This window comes from Osmia bicornis, chromosome 7 (assembly GCF_907164935.1).
Source record: "Osmia bicornis bicornis chromosome 7, iOsmBic2.1, whole genome shotgun sequence".
In the NCBI taxonomy this organism is placed as follows: domain Eukaryota; kingdom Metazoa; phylum Arthropoda; class Insecta; order Hymenoptera; family Megachilidae; genus Osmia; species Osmia bicornis.
The window spans coordinates 6,096,102-6,116,343 of record NC_060222.1 but is presented as its reverse complement, the minus strand read 5'-3'; the positions used below and the strand labels follow the sequence as shown (position 1 = coordinate 6,116,343).

The window sequence follows — 20,242 nt, the reverse complement described above, 5'->3', positions numbered from 1 at the left end:
CTAATACTGACGCACTTCAGCACGAGGCGGTTTAGGTTTCATGTGTGTCAACCTAAGTTGTTTTGGAAATGGCTTGATTTTTTGTGTTGACAACGAGTGCCATCTACTCTATCCTAACCTATTTCTGGCAGCGGTGAAGTCACTGCAATTATTTATATATTTTAAATTGTAAACAAAAAAAACCAGGAAAACATATTGTACCTTGTGAAGTATGTTCTATTATATGCCGTATAAGTTATCACAAATCTAAATGTTGTTAACAGTTTTAAGGACATCACAAGTTATTGTGATGTATTTAACCTTCAATTTGAGTAATTCAGATATCATTAAGAACTGATTTTATTTATACGTCTACTTATCATTCATGTTTGTTGAGTAATTTCACCCATTATACAAAAACATTTTTACAGGAACAATGAATGTATCTTCATTATTTAGAACAGCATGTCAAAATATAGGTTCAATTATACCCAGAATATCATCTGTGGAACCAGTAAGAAATATCCTGAGTCGTAAAATGCATCATATGTGTAATAAATCATACTTCTATGATTTGTCAAATACTTATACAAATAAAATTGGTCCAGTTGGATTACTTCAGCCTGTTTTACCAATGTATAACTTAACATGTGGTTTAAAAATGAAAACAGTGTTACATCGACGTTGTAAGTATTGTATTTTAATGTGGAGGAATGGCAGAAAATATATAAAATGTAAAGCAATGGGCAGGCACAATCAAGTGGAAAGAAAGCCAAAAATTTATCAGATATGGAAAGTAACGCATGCTACCCATGGAAAGCCTCGTGACTGGTAGAATATATATTATAAGTGTAACTTACAGTATGCATTAAAATAAAATTATTAATACATAAACTGGTACCTATTTCATCTTATACAGCTTATGTACAAATAAAATAGTATAATCTACACAGTTTTTATTACACATTTTATTCAATTATTACAAAAAATGATATTTAAGGTGTTTACGCAGACACAATACATGTTACATTGTCTGATAAGTTTAACATCTGTAAACACTAGATGCTGAAAAATAAAAAATGGTTACAATGTTAGGGTGCATTTTATTTCTTTGTATCATTGTTCTAAAATTTGTATCTTACTATAAGGAGGACAGGTATTGCTGCAAACATTGCGTAATGTTGTATATGGCTGGTATTTATTATGCCAATATGTGTAACTTCGAGGAGAAAAAGGAGTATAAGGAGGACTATAAGGTGTAAAAGGATGTATTGAATAATGAACCTGTTATTACAGAGAGAGAATAATTAGTAATTCATCATATGAATTATGACTCGGCGTTTGGAAACATACAGTACATGAATTATCAGGTGGTCCCTGTAAAATTTCTGCAGGAATTACATTGCAAGAAGGTGGACACTGTTGACATGAACCATTTGCTTGGATGCTAAGTTAACAGACACAGTGGATGATTGTACTAAATGGTATATAATACTGAAAGAAATCGGAAAATTATTGTCAAAATTACTTACGACATAGTGGATTTATTTACGCTGTTTACTGATTTATCGACTAGAATTTTATTTCGTAAATGAGAAGAAAAATTTGAAGATCAACTCGTCATTTATTTCGAACTTCAATTTAATTTACCATGAAAACTATAATTTATTTATTTATTTTTAAAGCTTCATAGAAACGGACAGGTCATTTATAATTACAATTAATTATTATTATACATTTTGGTCAATTACTATACTTTGGTAGGGGAAAGGTAAAGGATACCATGTTCGAATCGTTCACATTAATTTCGTCCCATTTGACTTTCATTTGACTTTGTGAGATTTCTTTCCACATATCTTCTTGTACAGGAGATATTCTACCTGACCAAGCCTGCAAACATTTATAATTTAAAAAGTTGTCAATTCTATCGAAATTTGTTGAGAAACCTTTTCACAATGCATTGCCCAGGTGTATATCATTTTGTTCTCCATTTTCTGGCACACCTTTTTCAATCGTTTCAATATCTTTAACGCTGTATTTTTTCGAAACTGTGTCATATAATAGTATCCTTTCAGTAACATGTATCTACAATGATTCCAAATTGATTTTCATTAGTATTGCAATACCTCAGGATCTAATGGTATCATTAAGTACCTGGGAATCATGATTCGGACGATCTTGACCGTTTTCTTCAATTCTTTCAGCATATGTTCTATCTGTCTCATAGTGATGATGGCATCAACATTTCTGCTATTTATTTTATGAACTATTCAGAGGAAAATATGTGAGAAACAGCATCTCCTTCACTCTAAAAAATCTACTGGTAATAATGACATACCATAGAGAACAAGTAGACCTTCAAGTTTTTTGCAAGAAGTCATTGTTGCTGCTACTATATGTTCATCCATCATGGGTGCACTTTCTACACTTCTTCCAGTCCATACTTTAGCAGCCTCCCATTGTTCAGTCCTGATACACCTTTGTAAATAAATGATACATTTATCTGTATAAAATCCTTAGCGCCAATCTTTGCACCCTGTTAATTAAATACACATACCACAACCACATTGAAGTGAAGTACCGTCTTTCCGCTTCCGGATCGTGCAGGCTAATCATTTGTTCACCCTCTCGAAGAAAATATTGTTCGCAATTATCAAAGGAGAGAACCGTCAATCCGGTGTCTAAATGAACGTCGGCGCAAAGTGCATAGTACCAAGTAAGTCCAGACTTGTCCAGGTCATTACGAGATACAAATTCTACAATTTTATTAAAATTTCACTGCGTAAATATTCAGAATCTAGTTTCTTCTTATTCATTACCCAATTCACGCAATTGGGTGATCACTTCCGAGTGACGACAAGAGATCATGAGAAGATGAGCCAATCGAGGGAGGATCAACAGTTTCAGGAAGTTGGATCCTATGGTACTGGCCATTCTGCTGCAGATGAAGCCGATCTGAACGGCTTTCGATATTTGTCCTCTCACCCAACGTGAGAAGAATATTCCTGCGTAAAGTTCAGCGACCATATTCAACTCTTGCGCTTCGAGGGCGTCTTTGCATTCGTTGCAAATGTTGATGCTTTTCTGTTCCAGATATGGGATCACAGTCCTATGGAATCGGTTCTTAATTGTTACCACCTTAAATTCTTCGAAAAACGTTCGATGTGATATTCTTACCTATCTTGGTACATGTGCGCTGTAATTAGCATGTTGGTGTAAGACGCGCAGAGGACAAATAGATCCTTGTTGGAAGTGAGGGCCGCGTTCAAGCCCCAAATCGCCGCTAAACGAGCGTGTCTTTTCATGCCTTTGATCTTGTGTAAGGAGGGTTAATAGAAAACCTTGAATTTAGAATTGTTTTTCATAAATATCAATAGTAGATTTGTTACCCTGAAGAGGTCGAACATCTGCGTTAAACACTCGGCCAATTGTTCAGTATAGTCGTAGCTGTCTGTTACATAATTGTTGTCCAGCGTCCAATCCCTCGTGCAGGCAAGATTCATTTTAAGTTGTATCAATTGCACGACTGAACTTAGATCGATCATTATCTCGAGCCTGGGAAACTTATGTCCCAAATTTTCCAAGGCCATTTCGAGGATATGTTCGGCCTCGAATATGGAACCGCTTTCGAGGAAACACCGACCCTGAAGGGTCTGAATCTTGGAAGTGAGATAAGGTAGCATAACCATTTCATCATCTTTCGATTTAAATAGCTATCCAATGATAATAGTTTAAGATAATTTTCTAAGATTTATTGAGATCTGGTTTCTTTAACATACCTCGCCGAGAACAGTTTCACCTTCTGTTAGAAGTCTTCTTGCTTGAGGTATGTTGCTATAGAGTAGACAAATTTCAACAAACTCCAGAATGGCTACCAGTGTCATTTCAATATTCCCTGAAAGATTGAATAATTTCATGATGATCTCTAGAATGAATTAAGATATTCCTGTTCTTAGTTTACCAATTCCACGACAGTGCTCCAGTATTTGAGTATACACAGTCATCAGGATCAAATGACAATGACAATCAGAAAAGTCAGCGTCTGAAAATGTCGCTGTAGGCTTCTTTTCCATGCCTCTAAATATGTCCAAGCAGGCGAGAAGTGCTTTCTCTTCTGTTATACAATATCTATTAATATGTTATAATAATTCAGAAGTTGTTACTGTCTTACTTCTTCGCTCATCGCCAGGGACAATTATCTCGTCGAATGTCACAGTACCAAAAATGTCATCTATGTTGGTCGTCCTCTTCCTCCTTTCTTCCTTCTTCGATACTTTCCCTAATAGTTTCGCAAATTGTCCTTCGCCACAGGACACGCAACGTCTCGTATACTGTTGCAGATATTTCAATGCTTGATTGTGTAGTTCCATTTTCTGATTTTCCGTGAGTAATCTTCACACAACAGATTGTTAATTAATACAAACTTACCATTTGTGAAATTGATAATTACCAATACTAACCGATAAGTCGTATCGCGAAACATAGTCATTTTGAACCTCATCAGGCCACAAGAGGCGTATCTTGGCAAATCTTCCAGTGCCTCTAAAAATAATTGAAATTCTTTGTAATTTATCTACAGATATTTATAAGTTACTTTTAATTAAACTTCGGTTTATACCTGGAATGTGAAGGCCAATGCAGTTGCAGAATACGTCTATCTCTGAAGTAGGATTTCGCATGTTTCTGATGAAGATTATCGGTCCTGTGTTCCTAGAGAAGTCTCCGATTGCGCATCCAAACACTCGTATTTCGAACAGCTTTAAAACAGCTTGCAAAATAAGGTAAATATAATTTGATACATTGTCTACTTAAGAATTAGTTCCTATTTTCCATTAACGAAGATAAGGCCTCACCAAGTCCAATTTCTCTTTTGGAAGTGATGGTCATAAGATGTTCCAGCATGTGTCTATTCACAGTTTCCCCGATCACAGAAGCACATTTCAAGAGAAGTTGATCCAGAGGAGTCAAGGAATCGAACAGCTTCAAAATCATCACTGTCACAATCGAATTCATTAGTGTTCATAGTAATTTTCTATGCTGATTTTTATATTAATTTTTTACCATCCATGGTAATCTCTGGATTAACATCTTCGTAAGTGAAATTCTCTGAAAGATTGCAAACCGCGATCATTCCCTCCTCACTTTCCACGATCGCGGCAGATTTATGAATACCGTTTGTATCTTGTTCCAATAAAGAAAGCACACTGTCCTAAAAAAATAATATATCCACGTCTATAAGTATAAATCTTGAATAATAACTTGTTTATTTAAATAACAAACTTTGAAGCTCGTTCTGTACATTTGCCATCTGTCGTTTCGATCTTCTCTAACATCGTGGCTCAATTTCGACATAAATCTAATTCGAAATTTCATAAATTATTTGCTCTCTCGAATATACGTACTTATACAGGGTGTTCGACAACAGGTGGGAGATTTTTTAAGGGGTGATTCTAGGGATCAAAATAAGACGAAAATCAAGAATGACGAAATAGCGTTTTCGTCATTCGAGTAAAAAGCGCCTAAAACCTGCAACCTACTCAGCACCGACGACTGAATGTCAGGTCAGCAGGGGTGGATACAGTCGGCCCCCCGACGGCACAGTTAGCTGAGGAGGACGGGGTGGTGGGCCTAGATGATTCTGCCCACCGCCCCCAACAGGATGAGGGGGGGGAGCTTCGGCTTCTCCCCCAAGGTAGATGTAGTGGGGAGAGGCTTCGGCCTCTCCCAGGGCGATACGATGGGGGAGGGAGCTTCGGCTCCCCCCTCCCCCCCCAAGGTAGATGTAGTGGGGGGAGGCTTCGGCCTCCGCCAGGGGGATAGGACGGGGGGGAGGGGCTCTCTCCCCCATCGCAGATCGGCGGCTTCTTTGTGGAGTCGCTGGGCTGCAGGTGGCCGGGGCTGGGGCATTGCACGCGGCCCGAGTAGTGGCCGGCGTCGGGCGTGGCCCCCGGCGTCGGCGGAGTTGGCACTTAGGGGGAGGGTTAAAGGTTAGACCCTCCCCCGAGATGGGGCGCTAATGCGCCAAGGGTGGGAGGGTTCCGGTGTGTTCGCAAGAGGTCCCGGGGCTCTCCCTTACGCCCAGTGCAGGTCACCATGGAGGTTTTAGCCGGTAAAAATCCGGCGCTACCCCCGGCCCCTCCTCAGGGGGGTTAGGGGCGGCTTTGGAAGATTTCCCCCACGGAAAAGAAAAGGGTGGATACAGTCATAACCAAGAAGAGAAAGCCGAATGCTGCAGTACCGAGAAACAGAATAGCACGAGGTAAGTTTCTATTACTCAATGATTCTTGGTTATGACTGTACCTACCCCTGCTGACCTGACGTTCAGTCGCCGGCGCTGGGCAGGTTGCAGGTTTTAGGCTCTTTTTACTCGAATTTTTAATCGTCAATTACTGGAAAACAAAGCCGCAAACGCTATTTCGTCATTCTTGATTTTCGTCTTATTTTGATCCCTAGAATCACCCCTTAAAAAATCTCCCACCTGTTGTCAATATGTATACCTTTTCAACATTGTAACAGGAGGTAACACGTAACCCTTTATATTTGCTTCCTTTTTACTAATGTTTATTATTTCTAGTCCTCCTACTTGCAGCAGACTCACCAAGTAGCTTTCGATCCAGCCTGGATTTCCAAAGCTTCTTTCTTGTATGAGTCTTGGAAAAGAAATCGTTGAAATCTATAATTATTCTACAGAAATTTTCTTTTAATTAATTTACTTTTCTAACTCTGCTGGTATACCGCTCACGTTGAGGATCTGGCAGGCCAGACCAGCATGGTACCATCTGTCTACTCCAGGCAGATTAATGACCTTTTTCAAACGGAAATACGTGTTTGCAAGTTATCAATTATAATTGGATACTACAAAGCATCAATGAAGTACCTTTGCTCTGCTTAAAATATTTGAACACATCTTATATTCCGTGCTGAGTTTCATCCCTACGCTTAGTATGAATAACACCCTGTCCTTTTTCGTTAGAACGTCGAAAACTTGTAAGGACTCGTTATCGCTATACTCCGCATCGTCGACGATGATGATCCAGAGGTCGTCGAAGCAGCCTTTCAATAGCTTCAACAGGAATTTTCGGAGAACCTTTTGCCTTTGAGGCTCCGAAAGAATATTGTATCGATGACTGATCGAGAAACGCACGTTGAACGGTTGATTCAGGATGCAGAGGTAATGAGGACGTTTCACTTTTCCTAGTCGAAGAAGTAACTTATCTTCTCGCTCTTTTCGAGTTGATGTCACCGTGAAACCGAGTGGCACTGAGAATATTAGGTGTACCAGACTGTACGGGGCCTGCACTAATTGATAACATCGAGAATTAATTAATTTAGGATAAAGAATCATTATTAATTCTCTAATAAATCCTTTACAGAAATTGAGAAGTATAAAGTGTCAACCTTGGCGTCTTCCGTGTGCAGAGAGATATAGTTGCAGCGAACTCCCAATGGAATATTTTGGGTGAACTCGTCGAGAATTCTTGTCTTACCTATTCGTGGTTCGCCTCTGGAAATAAATGTGGATCATCGATTTTGAGAAAGAATTATAGTCAAACGCAGGGCAGGCCCTGAGACTTCGGGGGTCCGAGGCGAGCACCGAAAAGGGCCCCTTCACATACAGGGTATTCGACAATAGGTGGGCAAAATTTTAAGGGCTGATTCTAGGGATCAAAATAAGACGAAAATCAAGAATAACGAAATTGCGTTTGCGGCTTTGTTTTCCAGTAATTAACGTTTAAAAATTCGAGTGCAAAGCGCCTGAAACCTGCAATCCGTCCAGCACCGACGACTGAACGTCAGGTCAGCAGGGGAAGGTACAGTTATAACCAAGAATCAAAGCCGAATGCTGCAGTACCGAGAAACAGAATAGCACGAGGTAAGTTTCTACTATTCTTGGTTATGACTGTACCTTCCCCTGCTGACCTGACGTTCACTCGTCGGTGCAGAGCGGGTTGCAGGTTAGAGGCGCTTTTACTCGAATTTTTAAACATTAATTACTGAAAAACAAAGCCGCAAACGCTATTTCGTTATTCTTAATTTCGTCTTATTTTGATCCCTAGAATCACCCCTTAAAATTTTGCCCACCTGTTATCGAACACCCTGTATATGACATAAAAAAAAGTACCTCAAATAAAATTTATAAAATTAACATTAAAGCTACTATAACTAATTTAGATTTGCATTTACATCGATTAATGTTTAAGTAAACATTACTCTTCTTGCATTCTTAGGCGCAAAATCGTCTTATGGGGGTCGTGGACCTTGGGGGGCCCTAGGCGACCGCATAGTCTGCCTAGTCCCAGGGCCGACTCTGGTCAAATGAATATTTACTTTATAATCAGGGTGTTGTATTCTGGCCTGGCAGTACTTGCATTCTTTTCTAGAGCAGAGTATTCCAATAGTTTCATCAGCATAGCCCTGAACAATTTAATTTCTGTTTCTCGACCTAGCAATGGGTACTTGTTCCACACTAAATCCGACACAGTATATCTGCGTAAAATTTCAAAAAATAATACATCAATTTAAAACTAAAGGAAACAATTTTTATTAATGTTACTTTGGCTGCTCTTGAAACTCGTATATAGGACCGACGTTCGTGATTCCCTTCAAGTATCTTGGTTCTTGCAGAATGAAGTGCCTCGCTTCCAGGTGAGAATGGAGGAAACTTTCTCGATCGCAAACCACCTGAAAGTACATAGCTTTATCATTTTTTATATCCGAGGGATAAAAACGTATTCGTGTTACCTTGTCACGATACGCCACCATAAGTCTTGCAGCCTTGTTCACCGACATTCCAATAACAGTGTATTCTCTTCGCAGGATGTGACCAACGACCCCACAGTACGTCATCCCGGTGGTAACGCCAACAGTGACTGATTTAACATTATCGAGTTCCACGAGGTTGCTTCGTAACTTTGACGCGCATCTGAGACCAATCTGAGACTCCAGCTCGTGTTTGTCGCCTCTCAAACCGAAGACGCAGAGGAACATTAGATCCTTGTCGAAGAGGGACGTCTTGTTCACGCATCCGTGCATTTCACCGACGATTCTGCTCAAAACATGTTATTCTTCAAGGATCATCTCGCGTTTGAATTAGAATTACAAATAGAGACATACTGGCCGACTAGTTTGTAGGTGGCATTAACCAATGCAATCAGAGCTCTCTTGCTTATGTTCGAGGTGATTACGTTGATGAAGAGAATCACTACTTGTCTCATTTCGGTCAAATATTCTAACGGCTCGTCCATTTCCACGGACCTAACAACCGGCCTCAGCATATAGCTTATTAGAGCGTCTTTCAAACGAGCCTTTGCTATTTTCACAACTTTTGGTCGTACTTAACAAATAAATCATAGTCTTAAAATTTTTATCTTCATTTTACTAGAATTCGTTTTACTTACAACTGTAATCGACCTGCTTGAAAATTTGACTATTGTACTTGTTTCCAGGTAACATTATATCGGACAGTGGATCAAGTGTTGTTCTGGACATCAATAAGGAGTCGTGTGTGTCTCTGTATATTTCAGTGTCTTCATCTGCGAAAGAGTCAATTATACAGGGTGTTCGACAACAGGTGGGTAAAATTTTAAGGGGTGATTCTAGGGATCAAAATAAGTCGAAAATCAAGAATAACGAAATTGCGTTTGCGGCTTTGTTTTCCAGTAAAAAGCGCCTGAAACTTGCAATCCGCCCAGCACCGACGACTGAACGTCAGGTCAGCAGGAGAAGGTACAGTCATAACCAAGAATCGTTGAATAGTAGAAACTTACCTCGTGCTATTCTGTTTCTTGGTACTGCAGCATTCGGCTTCGATTCTTGGTTATGACTGTACCTTCCCCTGCTGACCTGACATTCAGTCGTCGGTGCTGGGCAGGTTGCAGGTTTCAGGCGCTTTTTACTCGAATTCTTAAATATTAATTACTGGAAAACAAAGCTGCAAACGCTATTTCGTTATTCTTGATTTTCGTCTTATTTTCATCCCTAGAATCAACCCTTAAAATTTTGCCCACCTGTTGTCGAACACCCTGTATAAGGTGTCCCACAACGCGCGTAGCACCCGGAAATGAGGGTTTGCTGGGATGATTTTGAACAACTTTTTCCTTTATCAAAATGTTGGTTGAACCTTCGTTTTTAAGTTATTAACGAAAAACCCTGGCCAATCCCGTGATTCAGTGCGCGCTATACGGGCGCTCTGATTGGCCACTGTTTTTCGTTAATAACTCAAAAACGAAGCTTCAACCAACATTTTGGTAAAGGAAAAAATTGTTCAGAATCACTCCAGCAAACCCCCATTTCCGGGTGTTACGCTAATTTTGGGACACCCTGTATAATTAACACCCAGAGACAGAAACATGCTGTTTACCTTCGGTGCTGCCGATTGGTATTTCTTCGTCTCTTGGATGATACCACATGCTTGTACATGCTAAAATAAGGGTGTGTATACCGTCAGGAAGTTTCTCGTGAACGTATTCGTTTGGATTTACCCATTGCCAGCTGCTAGGGGCCACCAGGATATCACCACCTCTGGTACGAAATTTTTCAAAATTTATGGGATATTAATTGAATCTTATTTAATTACCTGCAGAGACCTTCAGCGAATTTTACATCCCACACCGGTTGTCCTGTGATGATATAATGAGATCTGGATTCTGAATCACCAATGGACGTGAAGTACGTCTTTCCAGAAGCGATGGCTAATTTTACTATTGAAACAATATGCATGAGAATTCTCCAAGTTCTACTTGTTTTTAATCGTAAAATACGAACCCCTAAGGGTGACTCCAACATCCGTATCGTAAGTTCCAAAGTGCTTCTGAATGATACACGCGGTTTGCATCGCTTCGATCGCTAAATCCCTCATCATCATCCCTTCGTGGAGCTTCCACATCACTATGAAAGCATCTCCAGAAAATTTTAACACGTCTCCGTTGTGCGAAAGTATCTCCTGCACCATCGCACCGATGTAACTGTTCAAAGTCTCCGTTAACTTCGATGGACCACCCCTTCCGGTTTTCGTGTATTTCTCAGCGAGATCAGTAAAGCCTTGGTACGAACACGAATTATTTTAATAAATTCGATTGCCATTTAATTTTATACGTAGTATTATTTTTACCTGACACATCACCAAGCATTAAAGTGGTATAGTACATCCTGGTATGATAATCGTCATAATGATCCAGAATCTCATCTGGACACATCGAAGCAAATATTTTCGTGTGGTATTCTAGTCTTAATTGCGCTACTTTCGATTTGGTTTCCATTTCCACGTAATATTTAATACCTCGATAACCAATCATGATCAAATTGAAATATTGATAAATTATGTGTTCAGACAGAAATTTCACACAGAGGGTTGAATTACCTTCATTCTTCATTCTTTTGCGCTTATTTCTCCAAGCTTGTCTAGCCGCACTGTTCACGTGTCCAAGCATATTTTTCGTCTTTAATTAGATTTAAATTACTTCCATTAATTTAATCCACGATGTGAAATCAATTTATTAACACACAGCAAACTTCATTCCAATATGTTTTTGATTGCTGACATTTCATTTGTAGAGTTCAGGATGAATGTGTGCGTTAAATATTCTTTTCTCTTCAAAGCATTAATATGTACAGGGTGTTCGACAACAGGTGGGAGATTTTTTAAGGGGTGATTCTGGGGATCAAAATAAGACGAAAATCAAGAATGACGAAATAGCGTTTGCGGCTTTGTTTTCCAGTAATTAATGTTTAAAGATTCGAGTAAAAAGCGCCTAAAACCTGCAACCTGCCCAACACCGAGTACTGAACGTCAGGTCCACAGGGGTCGGTATAGTCATAACGAAGAAGAGAAACTCCCGAGAAACAGAATACATACATAGCACTAGGTAAGTTTCTATTACTCATACGGAGAACTAGCCAAGTGTTACACTCACTTATTAATGAAACTTTGCCAGCTTGTAGAGTTCGTTGAGCTGAACACGCCTATACCCCGTTTTGTGGGCAGACGGCTAATTGTTTAAAAGATATTAATAATTAAAGTTAGTTACTACTTACATTGAGAAGTATGACAGACTCACACATACAAACGGTTAACTCTGTAGTAAAACGCTTGACTCGCAATCTAAAGGTCCACGGTTCAAATCCATGGTGCCCAAGTTTTTTTTTTCAAATTATAATTTGTCTTTTTTTGAATAACTATTACAGCTGTGCTATAATCATTGCATTTTTAATAATTAATTACATACACAGCAATTTTTATAAAATTTATGTTATTCAAAATAGAATATAGAATTTTAATTATTCAAAAAGAGACAAATTATCATTAAAAAAAAAAATGGGAACCAAGGACCTTTAGATTGCGAGTCATGTGTTTAACCTCGGTTAATGAAGGTCCTCGGTTCAAATCCTTGGTCCCCAACAATTTTTTTTTTATGATAATTTTTATGTAATAGTTATTCAAAAAGAGACAAATTATCATTAAAAAAAAAATTTGAACCGTGGATCTCTAGATTGCGAGTTGTATGTGTGAGCTTGTCATACTTCAGAATGTAAGGAGTAACTAACTGTAATTGTTAATATCTTTTAAATAATTAGCCGTCTGCCCCCAAAAGGGGGTATAGGCGTGTTCAGCTCGACGAGCTCTACAAGCTGGCAAAGTTTCATTAATAAGTGAGTGTAACACTTGGGTAATTCCCCTTGTCAATGATTGGTTATGACTATACCTACCCCTGCTGGCCTGACGTTCAGTCGTCGGTGCTGGGCAGGTTGCAGGTTTTAGGCGCTTTTACTCGAATTTTTAAGCGTTAATTACTGGAAAACAAAGCCGCAAACGCTATTTCGTCATTCTTGATTTTCATCTTACTTTAATCCCTGGAATCACCCCTTAAAAAATCTCCCACCTATTGTCGAACACCCTATATACAAGGATGAAGAAATAAAGGATCAGCTCCATTCTTTTCCGCAATTATGTTTTATTTAAACCCAACGGTAGTTCTAGCAATGCGAATGATGGAGAAAAACTTGAGGGGAAAAACATTTCTTCTCTTTTTTTTTCTTTTTTTTAGCGTTCAACAATGAATACACTTCTCGTGACAATAGACAATATGTGTTTATTTAATAGTCTCGCTATATAGATACTTATATGACTTGTCGCTCTAACAGATCGCTGCCTACAACGTGACGGCCGAATTTTATTGTGCCTGGCCCTACTTAGTTCCTTATTGTGCTTGAATCTATGATGGGTCGACGTCATCTTTGGTTTACAATAATTAAATCTGTCCATTCTTTTTTTTTTCTTTCCCTTTTACACCGTCATCTAACAATTCGATTATACTCGCTAGTTTCTTCTTCTTCTTCTTCTTCTTTTTTTTCGCAAGAAATTCCGTTCTCGCACGGATCTTTTGTATTTTAAAGAAGATAAACGTATTCTCTCTTGCTCGTGTTCTCTTTTGCACAACACATATGTTGAGTAACGTGATCGATGAACACATTTGTCTTACGTTGTGTGTTTGTGTACGTGTATGCGTGTGTGGTTTTCATTCGGACAAAAAACTTGTAACGTTTAACCATCCTTTACGATACGTGTACATAAAACATTTACATCCTGCGGAATGGTTCCCTACCTTAACTCGCAACCGCACACCGCTCGATGAAAGAATGAAAAATTAATATGTACAGATGTTTATTTGAACGGTGGTCAACAGCTTTCCCGTTCGATGAATTTATCGAAATTTCTTGAAACACACGTGTGTGTAGTTGCAAGTTAAAGCCTAGCCCGTACCTATGTACAAATATTTAGGAAACATACGTTTGCTCGTATACGAATTATGCAAAGAAGATCGATATTTGTCTGAAAACTATGGACGAATTAAATAAATAAAAATAATACTAACATCGCCGAGATCACAGCCGATCGTGTTCTGAATAATTGCGATTTTAAGCGTATGTTTAAATAAATATCTGCAAATAGTTTTGATGCATTCGTTTGCGAGCAAAGGTATGCAGATTTGGGCCAGGTTGAATTTCCTAAACGATACAAGAATTACAAAAGAATTCATCAACGCTGCAACGACTACAAAATTCGATTCACCTTAAGGTGTTGGTGAATATTAATTCAATTGAACGTCGTTTACATCGATACTCGAAACGTGCATGCGATTAATTCGTACATCGACGGCGGACAAAAAGAAAAATAATATCTCTATATTTTCTTTTTTTTGTTGTTTTTGTTCTTCTCACGTATTCCCTGGAATGCAGGAACGAATCCACGCCAACAAAAATTGCACACACGTTTTGTACGCCCGGATTTTTTCGGATACATTCCCCTCGTTCGCGACGAAATTTCGGAAACATCGTACACGTGCTCGCACGCGTTAACACATATGTATATGTAATATGTATACATTTAATCGTTATATTTATAATACGGTGCTTCGATTTCTGCTATAATGTACATGCTGGTTCGTGCGAGCAAGTGTACGCGAATCCCATCAGATTCGATGATAATCAAATTTTAAATACCGATCGTAATACATAAGGGAAACATTTTTGCTTTCGTACTTAGTATCGTGGTGACAAATACTAAGTATTAAGCCCAACCATAACAAATTTTAATGAGAATTGTAAGAAATTTTAAGGATCGAAGTGGTAGAGATATTTTTCAACTTGAAACGAATTGTATAAATCGATTGATTAATTAGTAATTTAGAATAAAACCTTCTAATTATTGTGTGTTTCGTTCGCAAAACGATGACAGAGGGCGTGTAACCAAGAAGTACAGTCAGACGGGAACGCGCACAAGAGATTTTTCCTTCCACATATGTTTCACATTTTTTTTTGTTCTTTTAAGTTTTTACGACAAACGTGACTCGTGTTATATAATGGCACACAGCATGGCAGTTGCAACAATGTACTTCAATAAACTGTTTACTTTTTTTTTTTCTTTTCATTAATAACTTAATTTATCTTATCATTAAACTTAACGCTAGCCTCGTCGTTTCTCTCCTATTCCTCGACGATTTTTCCGATCGAAGATCCTTCGATAAAAAAAGGAATAAAAAAAGATTAAAATAAACGAGACATCTTGAAAGAATCTTTCGATCCGTGTTAATCGTCAATCATTCGATTAATTAAGCGTCGTAAAGACTAGGCTTAACGCAATTAATTCGCTTCGTTCGCATTCGTATCTTTCTATTTCTTTCTTTCTTGCTTACCTCTGCTTTCATTTTTCATCCTCACTCTTTCTCTTGATCGCACAAACACGCAATTTATTCTTTCAAGTAGGTATGTACACGCGATCGAAAATCGTATTTTGGATTAATTTAATTAACAAGTCGAACGTTACAAATTAAACTGGTGCCATTCAACGTGTTAATTACTAATAATCTTCGCTGTTTCAATCATCAATTATCCTCGTCATTCTTTTCTCTGCCTTTCTGTCGTTTCTATCCGTTGCTTTGCTTAACGTTTAAACACGTAGAAATTGGAGAATAAAAAAAGGGGGCTGGGAGAAGCCACCGTGGTGGTCGCGGCATCGTTTCCGGTATGGATTCACGGTGAAAATTCATCTTTCTCGCAATTAATAAGCCAATCGAGCGATTTTAAAAAATTAGAAATAGCGTAAAAAAATTGTCTTGCATTCTTCTTTTTAAATTGGCCGTGATTCCAATTTCAATGAACTTGACGCCACGACGCAAGGGCTTTCCTTACGCATTATTCACATAAAAACGTTCTGTCTTTTTTTTTTTATCATTTTCTTTTTTCTTTTATCATCGTAGATATACTAAACAGTCGAGTCGAAAAATAATATCGAGACGGCCTCGTTCACACGATACTCGCTTTTTCTCGTTTCGCATTTTCACTCGTGTTCCACGAACAGTCTCGGCTTAAGATCACTCGAGTGACAGACCGAATGAATAAATTTTCAAAAAAAAGAAAAAAAGGAGTGATATTCGGTCGTTCTTCTAATAGGACAGAGTATTTGTAAATGGAACGTCGTTACGTTCGAAGCATTTTGGTATTTTTCTTTTTTCCTTTTTTCTTTCAAGCGTTTGTTCGAGTTTTTATATTTGATAAGACAGTCTTAAAATTGAAGACAGACGAAGCGATTACATTACTACGACTACAACCTGTTTATTCTCTAAGTAAAGACGATACGATGATTAAGATGAGAGTAATTGCTTTTAATTAGATAGTGAAAGAGTGCCAATAAGAAGATTCGAAAAAATGTTCAACAATTGTTCTCGATTCTCGAGCGATCGAAAGAAAGACTTCATTTTTCTTCTTTGTTTGTTTTTTTTTCTTTTTTTTTTTCTTTAAATTCATTGATACACACCCACACGAAATGCAATCACTCCACGTTAACAATTGTGTCAATTAACGATAATATTAATTTTTTTTCTGCTTAGTTATGTATATATATATATAATATATGTATATAATGTAACATGGTGATATAGGCTTGATATGACGGTGGCACACGTTTATTAACCGTTTCTTTACCTTTTCCTTTAATTTCTATTTCCCTCTTTGAATCTCTTCCTCGACTCAAGGATTATCAAAAAGAAGAGTACATTTTTTCATATTATTTTGAATGATTTTATATAAAAACTAGCTAACAAAGATAAATGAGAAGAAGATAAAAATAAATGATTATGTGTCTTTGATTATCATCGTTTTGTTTTCATTAGTCGTTGGATTGTCTGAATTTGATTATTAATCAAAATTTCTCAATAAGATTGATTACGGAGCGTCTTTGTTCTTTATTTTTATTTCACTTATCATTTTTGTTCGCTACGCAAAATTATACTAATTGTACGTTAAAGAATTGGGTCGAGAGAAGAGATCAAAGAGGGGATACTTCTTCGACGAAACTTTAGTCGACTACAGACAGGGCAGAGAAGCTATTACCATTTTTCATTGTTCTGTATATAATTGTTAATCGTCTGCCCTGTTCACGATCCGATGCCCTTCGATTTCAGCGTTATCTAGCTTCTAAATCGTTAGAAGTGAGAAGAAGTCTTTAAAGAGGGGGCTGGGATATAGATTCGTTGCAGGGGGATGGTCAGAGATCGAAATGGGAAAAGGTATGTGTACCAGCAAAGAACGCTTTTCTCCTTTCTCGACGAGCTTTTAAAGAGAGCATCTGTTAAAGTATTAACGATAAAATTTTACACTTTCAACATGTCACTTAACTCTTCTTTACGGTAGACACGACAATATATCTGTATATTTATATATAATTTATATATATATATATATACGACGAACGAGTGTCGGACGTAGACTGTGTTCTTCAATTAAATAGGAAAGTATGTTAACCCTTTGATAGTTCAATAAAAAAAATTTGATATAGTACCAAATTCTGAAGGTTTCAAAAAATCTTGAAAATGGTAGATGGGACCTTTTTAATTAAGAATGGCAGTTAATTAAATATGGTTTTATGGAAACCAAGATTAATTTTTCATCCCCATCGACTTCATTCTCAATAAATCCATCAAAGGGTTAAATGGTTTAATCTTCTCTTCAGACTTTGCTTTTTTCTTTGTCCGTGTCGTTCGTAGACGTTTCCAATGGTGATCCGGAACATTCAGACAGAGAATGTTGATGCTCGTTCTTCATCAACAATTAACAATAGTCTTTGAAAATCATGCCCCACTGTTATCTCGTTTCTTTCACCTTCGTTCTGACGTGAAATCCCGGAGGTTAATTATGCTCGAGAAATTCTTTTACCGAGATATAGAACTATGTATACACACGTAGTACAGGTATTCCTCTAAACTATTTGAATGCATTTTCGGAATGGGTTATCCTAAACCAGGATTCAGAGCAGCACACAAATGGACGCGTATCACCACTAGCAGGACTAATCGAAGAAACATCGACTATGTACAAACTCGTTTCTAGTTAATTTCCTGCCTCTTAGTGCCTCGGGTTTGTTTCGTTTTTCCTTTAGCTCTCCCAGAGAAAATAATACTCCTCGTAAAATAATGGATCCTGCTGAAGCCTCGTTCATCAGCGCCCAGGATCATCGAGAATACGAAGGATTTTCTGTTCTCGGTGTTGTTCTACAATGAAGATTTATAAAGATGTCTTCGTGTTCAGAGACTTCGCGACGGTCTCCTCTGATCAGGACCATTCGTGTCCTGGATAACTTCTCGACGACGCACGAAGAAAACGCTTAGGAATATTTTCTCTATATCCGTTTCGGGAATAATTCGTTTTTATAATCATCGAGCGAACGTGACGATTCGTTTCGACGAGTTAAATTGTGCTTTCGGGTATTCAACGTGGATCAATAATGTCAGAGAAAAAGATACTGAAATGAAACGAATCGCAACGATATTCCACAATCGAATTACCATAAATATCTCTAAACTTCTAATACCATAATAGGAATATTTACACTCGTAAAGATCTCTTCGTAACAATTCAGTTCGTAATTGGACAACAATTTTCAATAAATATCTGTACCAGCTGTCAACATAAGAATAGACATGTACCAAGTGAATGGGGCTGAGAAACTATATGGAAGTCGTTCAATATTATAATAGAATCGGTTAAAATGTACGAACGACAATTGTATCTATATAATAATAAGTATTATACTAGCGTTGTTCACGATTATACATATGTACATCACACGCGATGGGAATTTATAATTTTATTCGAGCTGCTCTCACGAATATTGACTGATTTTGGTTATTTTTTAAATCAGGCCTGTCTAACCTGCGGCCCATCATGGCTCCTTCCCCCACCACACAGCTCGCGCTCGGCTTCCCCCACTCTTCCAATATTCGACGCGTATCCCTAGTCCTAGCTGCTAGAAACCGCTGCCCCACTACTGACGCTACTGGATGGTGGGGGAAGTCTGAAGCGGTAAGAGTGGGAGCAGCTCTTTCACTTCTTCTAGTAGTTAGACAGGCCTGTATTAAATAATTAAATAATAAATGTGAATTTAATTATTGAAATAATCTCGAGTAGCCAATATTCAACAGCTATGCTTCAGAAATCTAGATCATGGACGATTTCACAAACGAGACACCGATCAATGGGAAAGGGGGTGGCGTGCGTTTTTTTCGTGCGTCCATTCGCAAGATCATCGAGCGCATGAAAACGTTCGTTTATTGTCATCTTGAAAGCTAATCAGCACCACGACTCGAGCTTCCGGTTGCGCTCTTGCAATTATTCTTCAATTCCGAAACAAATAAACGTTCCAAGTTTCGTTGATAGCTCACAGGATATTAAAGAACGATCCTACTTATACATATTATCCTGCTACAGTTCGCTCTGCTCGCTTTCCTTTGACTAGAGCTCTAGCGTTCGTTATTACAACGACGATCTTTGGACCCGTGACAAGAAATCCAAACAAAAGGAAAAGGAGGACAATTCTCCTTTCTCGTCTCGAATCGTGGACGATGGGGGGGAAAAGATTGAAATATTACGGCGGGAGGGAGTACGACGTTTCTCAGACGATACTAGTTTTTTTTTTTTTTTTTAAACAATGTCAACTCGAACGAAACTCGACGCGAAACGACATAGAAATACAATCTATCGGAAACAGAGCATCCGAGGAGGATCCTGAGACATGCAACCAACTGGTCTACAGAGAAAAGAAACTACCTAAATTCTATCGTAACAAATGTACCCATCCTGACGTTCTGTTTCAATGATAATCAATCAGTTTCCAAATGTCGTCGAGTTTCGTCTAGTACAAGGATCAGAGGTAGAACACCTGCGTTTCCATTGCGTATTTCTTAAACGATCAATGACGTTCGCAACAACGAAATAGCAGCAAACGTTTACGCGATTTCAAGGAATATCCATCCTTGTATCTTTTACGAGATCTTCCCTCGGCTTCGATTCCATAGAAACTCGCAAACGATGATGAGATACCGTGACGAAGATGATGATGAGAAAGTGATGTTGATGATGATGATAATGATGAATGATGAGATGAATGATGAAATGACAGAAGGATGTTGTCTGTTGGTATCGTCGTTGTCGATGCTCTAGATTGCTTCTACGGTTGCGTGTATGTGCACAATGACAACATCGAAGAGACCGATAGCTCGATTTTGTGTTCAATAACCAATTTTGACCGTACGAGGCCTCGTGTACTTATCTGCTGTCCTGACGATGCTTTCGATTGCTTTCATTTTCATTTCTTCTCGACTACGTTCCCTTCGACGTCTTCTTCCTGTAAATAAATAACGTGGTCATTTTTTCGAAGGTTACTTTATTATTTTTGATACAACGATCAGGGGCGGCCCTGAGATTTCGGGGG

The 20,242-nt window shown here is 38.3% G+C and overlaps 2 protein-coding genes across 6 annotated transcripts in view; both read right to left on the bottom strand.

Annotated features, from left to right (window-relative positions):
- Positions 1–818: 818 nt before the first annotated feature.
- Positions 819–11,408, bottom strand: LOC114875367 (adenylate cyclase type 10-like). Its single transcript, XM_046286546.1, has 29 exons — positions 11,339–11,408; positions 11,090–11,257; positions 10,744–11,019; positions 10,556–10,679; positions 10,340–10,500; positions 9,378–9,512; positions 9,094–9,313; positions 8,722–9,025; positions 8,534–8,661; positions 8,308–8,466; positions 7,378–7,483; positions 6,857–7,273; positions 6,693–6,784; positions 6,578–6,629; positions 5,041–5,188; positions 4,833–4,973; positions 4,598–4,747; positions 4,440–4,521; positions 4,151–4,371; positions 3,941–4,093; positions 3,759–3,874; positions 3,369–3,692; positions 3,157–3,293; positions 2,799–3,088; positions 2,537–2,735; positions 2,318–2,457; positions 2,134–2,245; positions 1,926–2,064; positions 819–1,869 (listed from the first exon to the last, which is right to left on the bottom strand). The coding sequence occupies exons 1-29, from the start codon at positions 11,406–11,408 to the stop codon at positions 1,723–1,725; spliced, it is 4,911 nt and encodes a 1,636-aa protein (XP_046142502.1). The 3' UTR covers positions 819–1,722.
- Positions 11,409–13,047: 1,639 nt separating this feature from the next.
- The window catches only part of LOC114875351 (trichohyalin), a 156,185-nt gene continuing 148,990 nt past the window's right edge, over positions 13,048–20,242 (bottom strand). For all 5 annotated transcript variants that reach the window (XM_046286361.1, XM_046286362.1, XM_029185519.2 and 2 more), the window contains one exon: positions 13,048–20,155. In XM_046286361.1, coding sequence (XP_046142317.1) covers positions 20,131–20,155 — 25 coding nt within the window. In that variant the 3' untranslated portion in view covers positions 13,048–20,130. The remainder of the gene's footprint in view (positions 20,156–20,242) is intronic.